This window comes from Cololabis saira, chromosome 21 (genome assembly GCF_033807715.1).
Source record: "Cololabis saira isolate AMF1-May2022 chromosome 21, fColSai1.1, whole genome shotgun sequence".
Lineage (NCBI taxonomy): Eukaryota > Metazoa > Chordata > Actinopteri > Beloniformes > Belonidae > Cololabis > Cololabis saira.
In genome coordinates this window covers 8,019,755-8,036,732 of record NC_084607.1, presented here as the reverse complement: position 1 = coordinate 8,036,732, position 16,978 = coordinate 8,019,755, and the positions used below count along the sequence as shown (strand labels likewise).

Sequence of the window (16,978 nt, the reverse complement as noted above, 5' to 3'; positions counted from 1 at the left end):
ATTCAGCCGCTGCAGATTTGTTGCAGTCTACACACGCCCCCCCACATGCAGGCTAAATACTGAATGATCTATTTGCGGGTTACGTCCTCCATGTCACCGGCACCGTCCGCACCTTCCCGCGTTTCTATGAATCTCTTTGCACTGGTCCGCTCCTCCGTCCCCTCCACCTCCTCTTCCATTTGTCCCCCTTTTTTTCTCTTGCCAGGGGTTAAAATGTTACACATTGTAAACTTTACTCACTGTACAACACACACACGATTGGGTTTCAGAGGCAGACTTTGTGTTTGAACTGCTGTGGCAATTAGCAGAGTGTAGACTTACAGCTCACCTACGGGACAAAGGAGGCACCGGCCCAGTCGTACGAGGCCCTGTTCCCATTTAGCCCCTCTCCATCTGTCACTCCCGCGGGACTGTGTGTGTGTGTGTGTGTGTGTGTGTGTGTGTGTGTGTGTGTGTGTGTGTGTGTGTGTGTGTGTGTGTGTGTGTGTGTGTGTGTGTGTGTGTGTGTGTGTGTGTGTGTGTGTGTGTGTGTGTGTGTGTGTGTGTGTGTGTGTGTGTGTGTGTGTGTTAGGAATGGGCGATATTTTACCGTTCACGATATACCGTCAAAAAAATTTATAAATTCCCGTTGATTACGTTTTTGTGTAAAGCCAGATTTATGGTCACAACGTACGTGAAGGAAGGAAGGAAGGACGGACAAAAACGGACAAACGGACAAAAACAAGGAAAGGAGGAAGGAAGGGAGAAAAGAGGAAGGGAAGAGGGAAGGAGAGAGCAGGAGGAAGGAAAGAAGGAAGGAAGGAAAGAAGGAAGGAAGGAAGGAAGGAAGGAAGGAAGGAAGGAAGGAAGGAAGGAAGGAAGGAAGGAAGGAAGGAAGGAAGGAAGGAAGGAAGGAAGGAAGGAAAGGGGAGAAGGAAGGGAGAAAAGAGGAAAGGAGGAAGGAAGGGAGAAAAGAGGAAGGGAAGAAGCAAGGAGAGAGCAGGATGAAGGAAGGAAGGAAGGAAGGAAGGAAGGAAGGAAGGAAGGAAGGAAGGAAGGAAGGAAGGAAGGAAGGAAGGAAGGAAGGAAGGAAGGAAGGAAGGGAGGAAGGAAGGAAAGCCAGAAGGAAAGAAAGAAAGAAAGAAAGAAAGAAAGAAAGAAAGAAAGAAAGAAAGAAAGAAAGAAAGAAAGAAAGAAAGAAAGAAAGAAAGAAAGAAAGAAAGAAAGAAAGAAAGAAAGAAAGAAAGAGGGATAAATTCCCGTTGATGACGTTTTTGTCTAACAAACATGGCGGAGTTTTTATCGTTATCGGGATAAATGCCAGAAATTATCGTGATACATTTTTAGTCCATACCGCCCATCCCTAGTGTGTGTGTGTGTGTGTGTGTGTGTGTGTGTGTGTGTGTGTGTGTGACAGTGTGTGACAGTGTGTGTGTGTGTGTGTGTGACAGTGTGTGTGTGTGTGTGTGTGTGTGTGTGTGTGTGTGTGTGTGTGTGTGTGTGTGTGTGTGTGTGTGTGTGTGTGTGTGTGTGTGTGTGTGTGTGTGTGTGTGTGACTGTGTGTGTGTGTGTGTGTGTGTGTGTGTGTGTGTGTGTGTGTGTGTGTGTGTGACAATGTGTGTGTGTGCAGGAAGGGGATTTTTGAATCGTTTATTTCTATAGGTTTAAGCTGAAAAGCATTGTGTCATCATAACATTACTATAAAATGTGTAATTTATAATTATCACATTTACAACTTTGTATATATCCCTGTTTGTTAGAGATCTGCATTGGTTTATTTGTAAGTAAGCAGAATTTCCGCAGTACTGGACATCTTCCAGATCTAAATATTTGGTAAATAGCCTTCGGTTAAGGCTGTTTAAACTATCCAGCTGTTGGAAACTCTTACTTGTACCCGAAGAAACAATTTATTTGTCCTCTTAGCTTCAATGCGACAGGTTCTAGTTAATGCCATCCAATCTTAGTTTCCTCTGCGTTGCCAATACCAACGAGGAAAAGGAAGTTTCATAACAAGCAGCGTTTTTTTACTGACAAGCGTCAGCAAAGCCGGGTTATTAGTTATTAGTCTGCATCACATCCGACAGTTGAGAAGCTTGAGAGTCGGTCTGGTCAGGAGGCTCATAAAGTCTGCGTGGCTGCAGTTTTTATGATGCAGAGCATTGGTCTCGGTGACAAATGTGGCATTCCCCGGCTTCTTCACTAGTCGACTTGTGGCTCTGTGTTCCCGTGAGGCGTCGCAGTTAATGGCAAATGCGAGAATCTTGTATGTGCGGTATGTCGCAGCTCTGCCCTCGGGCCTCCGAGCCCTTTACGGCCTCACGGCTGACAGTGATATCTGTCAGTAATATATGTACAACACCTCACAGCTACTGTGCACATTTCTCCTCTCAGTGCAGAGTCATGGCGCCCTCCGGTGGGAGGGAGGCCGTTCATTGACCTCCCTCCCTCCCTCCCCCTGATAAACACACACAATGTTGGTGTTTTTTTTACATTCCCTATCTCTCTCCTCCTGTTTCTATCCCGCAAAGTCATTATCAGGCTTTTTTTTTTTTTTCAAAACATGTGAATAAAGCAAAATAGATCTGAGATGGAAAAGCAAGCAGTGAGACGACAGCAGAAAGAAAGAAGGGAGGGAGGGAGGGGAGGATGACACGCAGTGGCTAGAGGTGAAGGGTGGGGGGGCTCAGAACAACAAGCTGTTGTATTAATCTGCAAATTTTCTCAGATGACGCAAAGACTGTGACTTTGCCTCCCGTCCCCTCTCCCCGTTCATCTCCACATCCCGATGCCTCGCTCTTGTTGGACGGGAGTCAGCAAGACACATCAGGTAAGTCGCTCGCCGCCACTCCTCCACTTTCTTCCACCAACACGTGCACTGCCTTCACATTCTTTGTCCCCTTTAACAGGGTTTTGTGATTCATTTGCTGCCTCTGATTAGTTCTGCGTTGACTGAGTCATTTGTGATTATAAGCTTACTGGGTTTTATCTTTCCAGAGGGAAGGAATGTATTAGTGTGTCATATCTGCTATGATCTTACATGAGCATTAAAAGTTTAGGATGCTGGTCAACGTGCACGGATGTGGAACCTGTAACGTCTTATCAGCGTTTTGTTCTGTCTGTGTGATGAAAATGAGAGAGGTTTAAAGCAGGAATGAGGAATTTCCAGAAGGGCTGGCAGCGCAAACACAAAGATGTTTTGACTGTACAGACTAGAGAGAAGGATCTGTGTGAAAGTAGGTCTCGCTGAACTGAGGAGTGTGAGAGAAAAGATGGCGACAGATCAAACAGGAGAAAATGGGAAAAAGAGAGAGTTTATAAATAGCAAGGCTTTACAAGGGTGAAGAGAGCAGATGTGATAGACAGTCTGTGCTTAAGAAGTTCAAACAACAGATTAATACACTGAGATTATAATGCAAGAGAGAGGAGGGGTGTGTGTGGGAGTGTGTGTGTGTGTGTGTGTGCTCACATTCACACACAGATTCAATCATGCACATACATGAGTGTTTTCTTGCACCCAATGTATGCTCATCTAATCTAGAAAATAGACAAAACACACCCACACATGCACAAACACACACACAAACATGCACAAACACAAACACAAACACACACAAACATGCACAAACACACACACACACACACACACACATGCACAAACACACACACAAACATGCACAAACACACACACACACACACACACACATGCACAAACACACACACAAACATGCACAAACACAAACACAAACACACACAAACATGCACAAACACACACACACACAAACACACACAAACATGCACAAACACACACACACACACACACACACACGCACACACACACACAAACACACACACACACATGCACAAACACACACACAAACATGCACAAACACACACACACACACACACACACACACACACACACACACATGCACAAACACACACACAAATGTCTTTAAATCAGCAGGAAACATTTAAACAATTTCTTTGTAAAGATCCACATTCTGGTAAAAAGTTGTTTAATTGATTAATTAATTCATTAATTTATTCATCAAAAACAAAATAAGACCAACATTAGAACATTATGTGATTGTTAGTTTCACACAATAAGCACTTTAAAGGAAATACATTGATTTTAAAATGATACAAAGATTAATCAGTCATCATTTCTGAAAGGGTTAATTGCTTTACTTTACTTTATTTTAATTTATCATTTATATATATATATATATATATATATATATATATATATATATATATATATATATATATATATATATATATATATATATATATATATATATATACGTATGTATATGCACTTTGATTTTTTTTAAAGGACTTTAGGTTATTTATCAAGCACAAATACTTATCTTTGAGCTTTGGATGATCATATTTAAATATGGAGGTTTTAACTCATCAAATAGATATATCCAAAGGTTAATCTACTTATATTGATCATCATTTATCAAGGGAGATTAACAGTCACTGCTGATGGCTTCTCAGTCGTTGTGAATGTCTCGTAGACCTGAGATGTTTTTAATTTTGAAGATTTTCTCTGCAGTATTACAACATATAAAGAAGCTCCCGGGGAAGTGCGTGTTTGACTTTGTTCATTCAAACTCCCCATAGACTTCTCCTCTGTGGCTAAATGGAGCTGCCACACTTCCATCAATCTGAAGTCAAACCCTCCTGCGATCCACATGTCAATTTATTGCTCATCAAACAAGTGTATGATGCAAAAACAGTCACACCGTCTTCCATCCTGTGATGAACCAACCAAACATGCAAAAAAAACAAAACAATACAATCCTTTCCAGCAATGATGCTCATCTGCACTTTACAAATTTGTCCCGGTGGTTCTGATTCAAGCGGGGACAAGTCTACGAGGATTGTCAAATCCTATTTATCCCAGAAGGGGTTAGAGTAAGTGCAGAAGCGCGCTGACCTGCGTGCAGTCAGATCGGATCACTGAGTTGCAGTGCTGATCTGATTGGCGCTGACAGTCGCCGACAGAGTTAATAAACACCGTTTAACCCTCCAGATGAAGCGATCCGGCCAAGCCGCTCAGCGGGCACGCGTTTGAAGGCCGTTGTCCGTTTGTGGGAGGAGTCGGCCGCTGCAGCTCCAGCAGGGAAATACTGAGGGTGTTTTACTTTCACAGCAGTGAATAAATGTACATTTCTATCAGATTTATCGGATTTTAAAATTGATTATTTTGAATTGACATAAACTTTATAGGAATCAGAGCTCTAGCTTAGCCAGAGATGATATACTTGTAGGATGAAGGACTCTCTGAAAGTTTTCTAAGTCAGGGATGTCAAATGTGCGGTCCGCGGGCCTCATGCGGCCCGAGAGAGATTTTCATGCGGCCCGCGAGAAGTTTCCAACGCAAAAAAACGAAATGTTAATTTACTAAAAAGGAAGGCATAAATAATTGCCATGAATCGCAGCATATCCGATAATATATTTCTTCTACAAATCCATCGTTATTCCACAAATAGAGCAGTTTTTGACATTTTTTTAGTTTTTTAGAATGCATTTGCCGATTTTATTTCTTTGTAGACGGTCGTTTATTTTTATTAACTGACTACTATTATATATTTTCGCAGGAAAAATATCACTGCTAAAAAAGATGATAGAAGATATTTATTCGGAGAATTTCAGTTTTGAATACGAGGATAGTGACAAAGTAAAACAGTTGAAAAAGAAGTGCTGACTTTTTCGGCACACTGGCGTAAATATACGTGCCAATTTAAAAAAATAAATACACTTAATTGTACTGGAAAAATCTCTAAATCAAAAAGAAACACTCTGGGATGTAATAAGAAAGATTTTACTTTTAATTAAATTTCCTATAAAAAGCGAAATATAAAAAAAACATACTTGTTTCTGTTTATCTTTGTAAAATGATAGTAAAAGTATCTTACATAATTTGAAAAAAAATGAGAAATATCAAGAAAAGATCCTGAAGAAATATATTTTACATAATTAGAGTGTAAACAAAGTGCATATTTCCTTTAAAAGTAACTAAACTGATATTGGATTAGATAACAATAGTAAAAAAAAAAGAATTAGAGAAAAAATTTTCCGCACCGTTTTTGTTATTTTGAGCGTGCGGCCCGCGAGAAAAAAATTGGTCAAATCCAGCCCGCCAAGCAAAATGAGTTTGACACCCCTGTTCTAAGTGTTTACTGTATATTACAGTTTGAGCTGTACCAGTCAAGATGTTTAAGAACTACTTAATCTGAGATTTAATCAAGACTGCAGCAAAGTAGAGTTGAATTGATTAAGTTACTGATCAACTGAGCAACAAGGCACGTCAATCAAAATGAATGAGAAGTTTTCATGAAAAGCTTTGAAATGTGAGAATATCCTTCATTTTTAAGATGACAAGTTGTTGGATAATAAATCATGGGCAGAAAACAAATGCCAAACTAAATAGTAGTGAAAGTGATATCACTAATCAGATTTAACATCTAACAAAGACACTAATACTACCACTCCCAGCTAAGACGAGACTGGGAAAACACTTATCCTCTGTGACAGCATGATGAATTTCCTAACGTTTCTCGCTTATACTTCTACTCATAGTCATGTCTTTGCACTCTTAGATGGTTGTGTGACACTCCTAGCTAGTATTGTGAAAAGAATTGTAGTGCGGCGTTGCAATGCTGCACTTCCCATCCTCCTCTCCCTCTGTTGAATGAGGGTGGTGGAGGGGCGGGGTGAGGATTACATCTCCATCCCTGTGCAAAGCTCACACCAAACAATCAACCGCTGGAAATAATCCCCTGGGACACACAGACACCCATGCACACCCGTCGTTACAAGCACACACGCACACTGATGCCTCCTCAACCATGTATTGCAACATGCTCTATATTAATAGAACACACGTAGACGCGTTCAGAGGGAACTATAGGGCGTACGATTAGGCATTTTTTGGTCTATTTATTGTGCGGTTTGTTGTTATCTTCATAATTACAAACAAGTCCATCCATGCATGCTTTATCTACACCTGCCTCTCCCTCTGCAGGGTCATGGGGTCTGCAGTAGCATGCATGTGGACCGGTCCACCGCTGATTATAGGCCGCGAAAAAGAGTCACAACGGTTCATTTTTGTTCATTATTGTAATGACTTGCAGAATTAAAACAGGGAATTCAGAGGAAAATTATTCAAATTCATATAAAACCATTTGCCAAAATGCAGAGGTGGTAGTAACGAGTTACATTTACTCCATTACATTTACTTGAGTGAATTTTGGAAAATTTTGTACTTTAAGGAGTAGTTTTGAATCACTATACTTTTTACTTTTACTTGAGTAGATTTGTGAAGAAGAAACTGTTACTCTTACTCCGCTACATTAGGCTACGTTGAGCTGTTACTTTTCTTTTATCCCTTTTATCCGCGTACGCGTCAATCTCATGACATCACTGAGTGATTCTTTGGGAAAAATGTTTGTTTTTGCATGTTTTGTCACATTTACACAGACTCAAACACACACAGAGTTTCTATGAGTTCATGTTTGTTCTAGTTCTGCCTGGTTAAAAAAGAAAAGTACAAAGGCTTGAAATTTTGTGCTACTTGTGCTTAATTTATTTTTTTATTTATTAAAGTACTTGAATTTACTTTAAGCTTATTTTAATTTAAGCAATTTTTTATTTTTTATTAATTTTAATTAATTTTATTATTTTATTGATTTAATTTGGCTGAAGATGATTATTTTGTAGTTTGAATGGTTGTGTTAAAAAAATAAATCAGACTTTACTCAACAGTTACTCAGTACTTGAGTAGTTTTTTCACCAAGTACTTTTTTACTTTTACTCAAGTAATTATTTGGATGACTACTTTTTACTTCTACTTGAGTCATATTATTCTGAAGTAACAGTACTTTTACTTGAGTACAATTTTTGGCTACTCTACCTAGCTCTGCCAAAATGCATAAAAACCCTCAGGATTAAGGGGGTACGCACCAGCCCGGGGCGGTTAATCAGATGCACTCAGATCAATTAATCAGCAACCAGTCAGCACCTCATTAAAATCAGAAGTGTTGGATCTTTGCTGCTGTCAAGCATTCAGGTTGATGCAATGCTAAGGAGGAAAGACACTAGTAATGATCTTAGAGGACCAGTTGTTGCCGCCCATCAATCTGGGAAGTGTTGTAAGGCAATTTTCAAACAGTTTGGAGTACGTCATTCTGCAGCGAGAAAGATTATTCACAAGTGGAAAACATTCAAGACCGTTGCCAAGAGTGGACATTCCAGCAAGTTCACTGCAAGGTCAGACAGTGCAATTCTCAAAGAAATTGTTGGAAAATTGTTACCTTTCAGAGGCTGCGGGCCTCAGTTAGCATGTCAGTCGTTAAAGTATGTGACATTGCAATTTGAAAAAGCAACTATGGTTTGTTTGCCGCAGTTGCCAGGAGAACGCCCCAAAAATACAATGACCGAGCACGTTAGCTTAGTGAGGTGGCAAGACCTGTGGAACAGACGAGACCAAAGTTTCTAATTTGAAACACACGTTATTAGCAAATCAGGCCAACTGTCAAACATGGTGGAAAGGGGAAGTTGATTTAGGGTTTTTACGCAGCTGCAGGACCGGGACACGCCGCAGCAGTTGAGTCGACACTCGTCTGTGCAGGAGATCATTGTGGAGTTAAATGCGAGGCCATCTGTCCAGCAGCTAAAGCTTAGCCAAAATGTGGTCATACAAGAGGAAAATGATCTTAAAGTATATCTGCAACAAAGTAATTGTACTTGTAGTAAATCTACAAGAGAATGACGGCCCTGAAATGGCCAAGTCGAAGTACAGAGGTCCGTTTATTGAAAAGCTGTGAACGCTTCAGAGAGCTGTGCCTTCAAACCTCAATGAACTGAAGCGACGTTGCAAAGAGGAGTACAAAACCTTAAAAACAATAAGTTTATGAGACGATAAAATGATCTGAGAAACAGTGAAGTAGAGATTGTTATACATTTTTTTATTTATCCTGTATTTATCCAGGAAAGTCCCATTGAGATACAATATCTCTTCTGCCAGGGAGTCCTGGTCAAGACGGCAGCAGAAAAATAAATTCAGTTTCATATAAAAGAAAATACATACAAGGATAAGTAACTTTACAAAAAATAAAAAAATATCAAAACAAGAAACAAACATAAAACATACAAAGATCAGAAAGTTAAAAAGAATTCATGACAAAAATGACACTTGATTAAAAACAATGACATTGTTCTGTGAAAACTGATTTTAACATATGTTTGAACAGGTTAAGAGAGGGTAAATATTTCAAGTATGTGTTGTAGCTCATTCCAAGCTTGCGGTGCATAAAAGGAAAAGGCTGATTTACCCAATTCCAAATAAATACCAAATAAAAATTGATGGAGAAGTTTTAAAAGGCAGATTAGAGATGTAAGTTCTTAACTTTTGCATGAATAAGTTGGACTCCAGTGCTGATTCTTGAACCCCCGTTCGGGATTGGCTGGAGACTCGGTTGGATTTATAACATTGAACACGAAAATTGACTTTCATGAGCCTGTAATGGAGGAACTGAAATGAGTCCTGCTTTGATGGTATGTGCATTTTGGGCTGATTTACAACAATCAAACTGATTCTGTGACTGGGCATTGAAACCAGTGACGATTAAGATGATATGCTTGAAGATTATGACCATGTGGAGACTGAATGTGAGCGCCGTCGTGAGCAGCGTAGGACTACCGGTACTTTTGTTGTCTCGGTTTTATGCGTTCGCCAGTATTTTTAAAGCTCATGACCATCTGTCATGTGGTTGTATTTGGCTAACAAGGGCACATAAACTTCTATCTCGGGCTAATGCGATGTTACTTTACCACACACTCAGCTCTCTTTGAAGTTGTACCTCTACGTTCGTGCAGCAGCTGTCATTACTAAAATATGTTTTCAAAGCTCATCTTAAAAAATGTGAGGAATTCCTCTTCGGAGACAAACGTCTCGTGGTCTGGAGTCTTACTTGTCATGCTGGGACAAAATACTAGAGTTAATGTAAACTGCGTGGGCAGCCTGGCTTGTATTTCTGCATCTTCTCGCAGATGCTAAAGTACTAAATAAAAGGCCTTTTATTCCCACGCTGGACGGTCTTCACAACCTTTCAGGGAAGACATTAGAAACTTAATAGGTGAGGTACTTCTCCTCAGATGAGCCGAGCCAACACAAGTGATTCCTTGAGGCCAGCTATGTTATGTCTCGAGGCAGCGCTGACGTTTTCTGGAGCAGGAAAACAATCTGTCTGCTGGAAGGGAGGATACACTTTCAGCATCGGGGTCCTTGAGAGTGTCCTTGCAGCTTTTTTTTTTTATTTTAATGTTTATTTAACAGGGATGATACATACAACATTTTCACAAAGAATGAAAAATGTGATGCATACAAGACGTCTAGCTTCAGCTAATTTGCAATCTTTGTCCCTGGTCAGGCAAAAAAAGGATCAAAGATACTGAATACAAAATAAAATTAAAGCTGCAAGCAGCGATAAACGGGACCTCCCACTTGCAATTTTAAACAATTATGGTAAAGGACTCAAAACCAAGTCTGATGACACCACCCATGACTCTCTATGTCAAACCATTCAAAGGTTATGGCAGAATCACATATCGGCCAATCAGCTACTAGTATTACTTCCTGTTTAGTGTTGAAGTTTGACGCGGCGCCACGGCCACGCCATTTCACGAAAACTCACGATTTGATAACTTTTCATCGTTAACGTCCCCGTGCTCCTACCTACTGACAGTCCTGGGCATTGCCATCCTCTACTAACGTCTTTTGTGTCTCCTGAGCGAGTTTTATGTCGAACGGACGATCCTGCTAGGAGGAGTTCGTTAAAGTACGTCATGTGAAAATGGCATAAATTGCGCCAAAATGACACGATTAATTCAAAATGGCCGACTTCCTGTTCGGTTTCGGCCATGGCGCCTAGAGACTTTTCTTTAAGTTGCGCCATGATACAGGTTTGTACCGATTTTCGTGCATGTACGTCAAACCGTATTGTGGGGCTTGAGGCACAAAGTTTTCTAGGGGGGGCTGTTGAGCCATTAGGCCACGCCCCTTTTTGACACTATTAGAATACGTAATTTTTCGCCACGTGGGACGTGCGTGCCAAGTTTCACAACTTTTCGAGTAAGTTATGCGCCTCAAAAACGCAATTGTTTTCGGATAAAATAATAATAATTTAATAATAATCTTTCCGATTTCAATAGGGCTTCGCACAAGCCTTGCTGGTGCTCGGTCCCTAATAATACAAATACAGTGAATAATACAGTGAACAGATATCATAAACAAATAAACACAGCTTCAAAATTTAGATTAAAAATTGCACAAGTTAAATACATTAAACATTAGTAAAATACTGTACTGACAATGACTTGAAAGTTAATGTTGGCATTTCTGCTGCTGCTTAAGCCAATGTTTAGCTTTAGCACTAAACATCCTTAATTCTGTTTGGGATTTTATTTCTGGTGGTAAAGAATTCCATAGGTGTGTACCCAGCAATGAAAGGGATGACTGACCAAATGTTGTTCTGCATCTTCTAATTTTACAATTTTGATTGCTCATGCTCCTTGTCATTGTCCCACAGTTGTCTGCTTTGATAAAGATCTGACATTGCTTGTGCTTCTGCTCCTCATCACCTCCTGCTTTGCGAGGCGTATTCTCTTTCGTTATTATTTCAGGGCCTCGGTTGACCCTGTTCGTGACAAACATCGAAGAACAGACTAAACTATCCTGTATGTTTGGATTATTTCATTTGCACCAAAATAGACAACAGGTTTTACCTTTAATTGTATCTGCCTCATATAATCACAACCTTGTTTATGGAGGTCTGGATCTGTCCGACTCTGACCACCTTATCCCCAAATGAAATTCACGATAACCGCATTATCTCTCACATCTGCAGAAATACGTGAAAACGACTGATATTACAAAACGGTGTTCCTACAAACAATGATGTAAAAATTGGAAAGAGGATTTGTAAAGACTGTCACACGCAGCGGCGCATCCTCCCCCGCTCCTCCTCTCAGCACTCCATTGACCGAGGATTACATCTCTGCGATTGAAACTTTACAGGAGATTCTCCGCCCCTAAAATGTACGGTTTCAGATCACCCCGGCAATCCGACTTAGAGAGCGTTCGGACGGGCAACCTTTGCTGAGAGGCATGGCCGCAGGCAGCAGGAGGTGAAACATGCAAGCAGATCAACCAGTAGGTGACTTTTGTTTGTGCCGTCCTCCTGAACTGGGATTGTGATAAATGTGTATGAGCATATAAATATTATGCATGCAGACAATGCCATGTACTAAGCTGATGGATTATAAGATTGCCTGACTGCGACTGACTGTTAGGGAATGTGACATTCGTTCTCATCACAAAGATTTGACATGACTGCATGTGTTTATAAATGATTAATATTTAAAGGATGGGGCCTCTGATGCTTCTCAGTTATTAGAAAGCAGATGTATTCTCGTTGAAGCCTGTCTTGCCTCAACATGCCTCAACTCTGCGCCTGTGGTGGTGGAAGCTGGATCGCTGCGATAACAATCGTGTGTTGATGTTTAAAATGTGTTTTCATGATTGGCAGCAGGTGTGTGTGTGTGTGTGGAGTCTGCTCACTTAAACAAGTTTTATGAACTCGGTTGGGTGTTGGATGCAAACCTTGTATACTGTATAATTTTCTGTGTTTTGAGATCTGCAAAGGAACACAAGAGATGATCAGGAACTTTAGAAAAAGAGTCAAAACAAATGAAGAAACGCTGAACAGAAACTGAAACTCATACAGCAGTCTAGGGTGTCAACATTTAGCAGATTGTATGTAACACTGTTTGTATCAAATGTCATGCTGGGGTTTTATCTTCATCAGATTCTTCGTTATCAGCAATGCCAAGTGTTGCTGCGTGTTTGTCAGTTCACCACTTTTATTAATACACCTGCAGCTGTGTTTAGTCTAACCCAGGGGTCGGCAACCCAAAATGCTGAAAGAGCCGTATTGGACCAAAAACCCAAAAAACTAATATGTCTGGAGCCGCAAAAAATTAAAAGTCACAAAAACACATGCTGCATGTATCTATATTAGTTATAACTGGGGGAAGATTTTTTTTTTCATTATGCACTTCGAGAAAAAAGTCGAAATGTCGAGAAAAAAGTTGAAATGTCAAAATTAATGTTGAAGTACAACCATGAGAAAAAAGTTGAAATGTCAAGAAAAAAGTCGAAATGACAAGGAAATAGTCAAAATTTAGTGAAGAAAGTCAAAATGTTGAGAAAAAAGTCGAAATGTCGAGATTAATGTTGAAGTACAATCTCGAGAAAAAAGTCGAAATGCCGAAGAAAAAGTCGAAATGTTGAGAATTAATATTAGTTGTAGTTGTAGTTGAGATATTAATATTGAAGTATTGTTGTAAGTATTGTTTATGTAATAATTGCTCGGGGGTCATGTTCTGGGTCTCTGGAAAGATCCCAGAGGCAACATTTGTTGTAGACGCTATACAAATAAAATTGAATTGAATTGAATTGAATTGAAGGACAATCTCGAGAAAAAAGTCTAAATGTTGAAAAAAAAAGTCTAAATGTCGAGATTAAAAAGGAAAGGAAAAAGGAAGAAAAAAAGAAAAAAAGGAAAAAAGAGAAAAAAAGGAAAAAAGAAAAAAAAAGAAGACTTTTTTTTTTAAAGCTCCTGGGAGCCACCAGGGCGGCGCTAAAGAGCCGCTGATCCCTGGTCTAAATAAACTCATTTAAACCGGGGACAATGACAGTTACTGCAACAGTACTTCGTAACAATATATATATTTACAGTATGTATATATATATATATATATATATATATATATATATATATATATATATATATATATATATATATATATATATATATATATATATATATATATATATACATATATATATATATATCCGGTGTGTTTTAATTCTGTCTCAAAGCTTTCTCCCAGTTGGACCACACCTTGGAAACACTTTCAACTCCCACCTGGAATAATTCTGACTTTTTACCGGCAATGTGGACCAAACTGTTGCTCCCTGTGTGTAGGGATTGAATGACCCATAGCAACAGACCCAGTATCATCCCGTACTCCCAAAGCACGACCCACAGTAACCCTGGGGGGTTTCCCGTGCTCTCTCTTTTACTCTAGCAACGCTAAAGAGGGGCATCCGAGTTCCACGTCCGGGACAGAACCAGTTTTTTTCCTCCTGCGTCTGAGGTTGAACTATTATCTGGACTTTCCCTTCATAGACTTTACCAGGGACACGCTTTCCAGATTTACTTTCTAATTACATACAATTCATTATGATCTAATTTAGCCCCTTTTTGATCAGTTATAATTCAGTTAATATCATTTTAATCCATTTCAGTTCAACAGATGATCTTTCAAGGAAATACCATCTAAGGCTTTGTCTGCAACAATCGTCAAAAGTATTGGATTAATTGTCTGCTTTTTATTTGAAGTTTTGTATTTATTAGAAAGAATAGTGCAAGATCAGAATTATATCAACATTAAAGATTATTGTTCTTACACAAGGAACTATATTCTTTTGTGGATCCTGGCTCTCAGTTGCTGTCTCCACCTGACAGCAGGATACATGACTACATCACAGTGCACTCATAAGATGTCAAAACATGTAATATAACTCAACTGCAAAAGTTCAAACATGGTTTATCCCCACCTGGACAGCTGCTCTGAAGTCCCGTAAACTGTGGAGTTGAATATAAGACATATTGGTCGCCTTGCCAGCCAAAATCCATTCACCTTGCATAAATATTCTCTTGCAGAAATAGCTCTGGTACCCTCTCACCGATAGATATTTTCACCAGTACAAAAGGCACGTACGCCTTTGCAACAGGGTGGATTCAGGATTTATACAGTGATTCATACAGGAGCATCTAGGAGCTACTGTTCACAATAATCAAGACAGTGGCAGAATTCTTGCTAACGCCTCGGATCAACAAGTTTTTACTGCAAAACTGACAACAATCCTTCACTGGAGCGCCACTGCTCAACATTTTGGGTGTCTGTTGTTGATGCTAGTTTGGTTGTCACTCTACCACCATCCCAAGGTGTGTTTCCTAGACTGGTATGTCCAGCTTAAGACATCCAGGGGCAGTTTCTTGTGCATCCGTTAGAACTGGAAATCAGAGTCTGTAGTAGGAATGGGTGATATTTTACCGTTCACGATAAACCGTCAAAAAAATTCCCCACAGTAAGAATTTGTCATCTCGCGGTAAAAAACGATAAATTCCCGTTGATGACGTTTTTGTGTAAAGCTGATTTATGGTTCTGCGTTAAATCAACGCACAACGTACGTGTGCATGAAGGAAGGAAGGAAATGAGCCAGAAAAGAAAGAAACAAAGATAGAAATGAGCCAGAAAAGAAAGATAGAAATAAATAAATAAATGAGCAAGAAAGAAAAATGAGCAAGAAAGAAATGAGCAAGAAAGAAATGAGCAAGCAAGAGAGCAAGAAAGAAAGAAAGAAAGAAAGAAAGAAAGGCTCCAAAGACTGAATGTGGTTTTAGATTTATAGTTAAAAAGGTGGAGTTGAATAGGTATTTTTTTTATCGTCATTTTTATCGTTATCGGGAAAAATGACAGAAATTATCGTGATACATTTTTTAGTCCATACCGCCCATCCCTAGTCTCCAGCTGCAGCAACTGTAGAAACCTTCACCATCACTTTTGCAAGGATCAGTTCACACTTTACTTTTGGTCCAAGCACAGTCCCACGGCCAAAAGACTCACAGTTGACTCATCTCCTCCTCAGCAACTCTATATTGTGTTGAACTTAATCTCCCGCTGTTTTTCCATTTTCCGTGTAAAAGGATGATGCACAGATTACATCTCTTGAGTTGTTTCCTCGTGTCCTGTTTAGCTATTCCCTGCTGTGTTTGGGTTGCCTGCAGTCATGCATCTTTATCTCCCTCAGAAACCACATACACACAGGACGTTCATTTGGGGCATTTATGCTGTGTGAACCATAGGTGGTCCTGTTTGTCTTGTTGTTGTTTCTAAACTTATCACGTTTCAAAAACAATTATCCAATCACAAGTAGTTACAGGGAAATATGTTTTTTCAGGAAATATCAAAATCCAAGGGTGCAGCATCAGAAACGGTATCAGTTTAGTGTATTTATCATAAACAACGACTTAATCAGCCTCAGATTTCATAGAACCCAGGAGTCAGCAATCCAAAATGTTGAAAGAGCCATATTAGACCAAAAACACAAAAAAAAAATATGTCCGGAGCCGCAAAAAAATGAAAAGTCTTGTATCAGCCTTAGAATGAAGGCAACACATGCTGCATGTAGCTATATTAGTTAGAACTGGGGGAAGACTTTTTTTCATTATGCACTTCAAGAAAAAAATCGAAATGTCGAGAAAAAAGTCGAAATGCCGAGATTAATGTTGAAGAACAATCTCGAGAAAAAAGTCGAAATGTTGAGAAAAAAGTCAAAATTTCAAGAAAAGTCGAAATGTCGAGATTAAAAAAGAAAAAAGGAAGAAAAAAGAGAAAAAAAGAAAAAAGAATAAAAAGAGAAAAAAAGAAGAAAAGAAGAAAAAAAGAGGAAAAAAAGGGGAAAAAAAGAATAAGAAAAGGTCAAACATTTTGGAAAAAGCATCAACAGTAAAAATCTTTCTTTGTCTTCACAGGCAGGATGACAAACAAGCCAACAGCCAACCAGTCCAACACAAAGAAGGAGAAAGAAGAAGAAGCAGCAGCGCCGCGAGATGACAGCACAGAGCTGGCGTTTAAAGATGCCGGCCACTGCAGCCGCAACACCCACACCCTGCTGCTGGGACTCACCGTTCTGGGTATGCATGAGCGGAGACGTTTCTGTGACCATACAGGCAGTGCTGGAGTTGAGGGGGGATAAGGGGGGATGGCATCCCCCCCTGAAATAAAAACGGTCCAAAATCATCCCCCCTGTAAAACTGCCATCCCCCCTTTCCATCCCTTATGTCATTTCATCAAT

General features: G+C 39.7%; 1 protein-coding gene across 1 annotated transcript in view; it reads left to right on the top strand.

Annotated features, from left to right (window-relative positions):
* Positions 1-2,675: 2,675 nt before the first annotated feature.
* Positions 2,676-16,978, top strand: part of slc1a9 (solute carrier family 1 member 9) — a 48,495-nt gene continuing 34,192 nt past the window's right edge. Inside the window, 2 exon segments of the mRNA XM_061711442.1 lie at positions 2,676-2,806; positions 16,656-16,817. Of these exon segments, the coding sequence (XP_061567426.1) occupies positions 16,661-16,817 (157 nt within the window). The 5' untranslated portion in view covers positions 2,676-2,806; positions 16,656-16,660.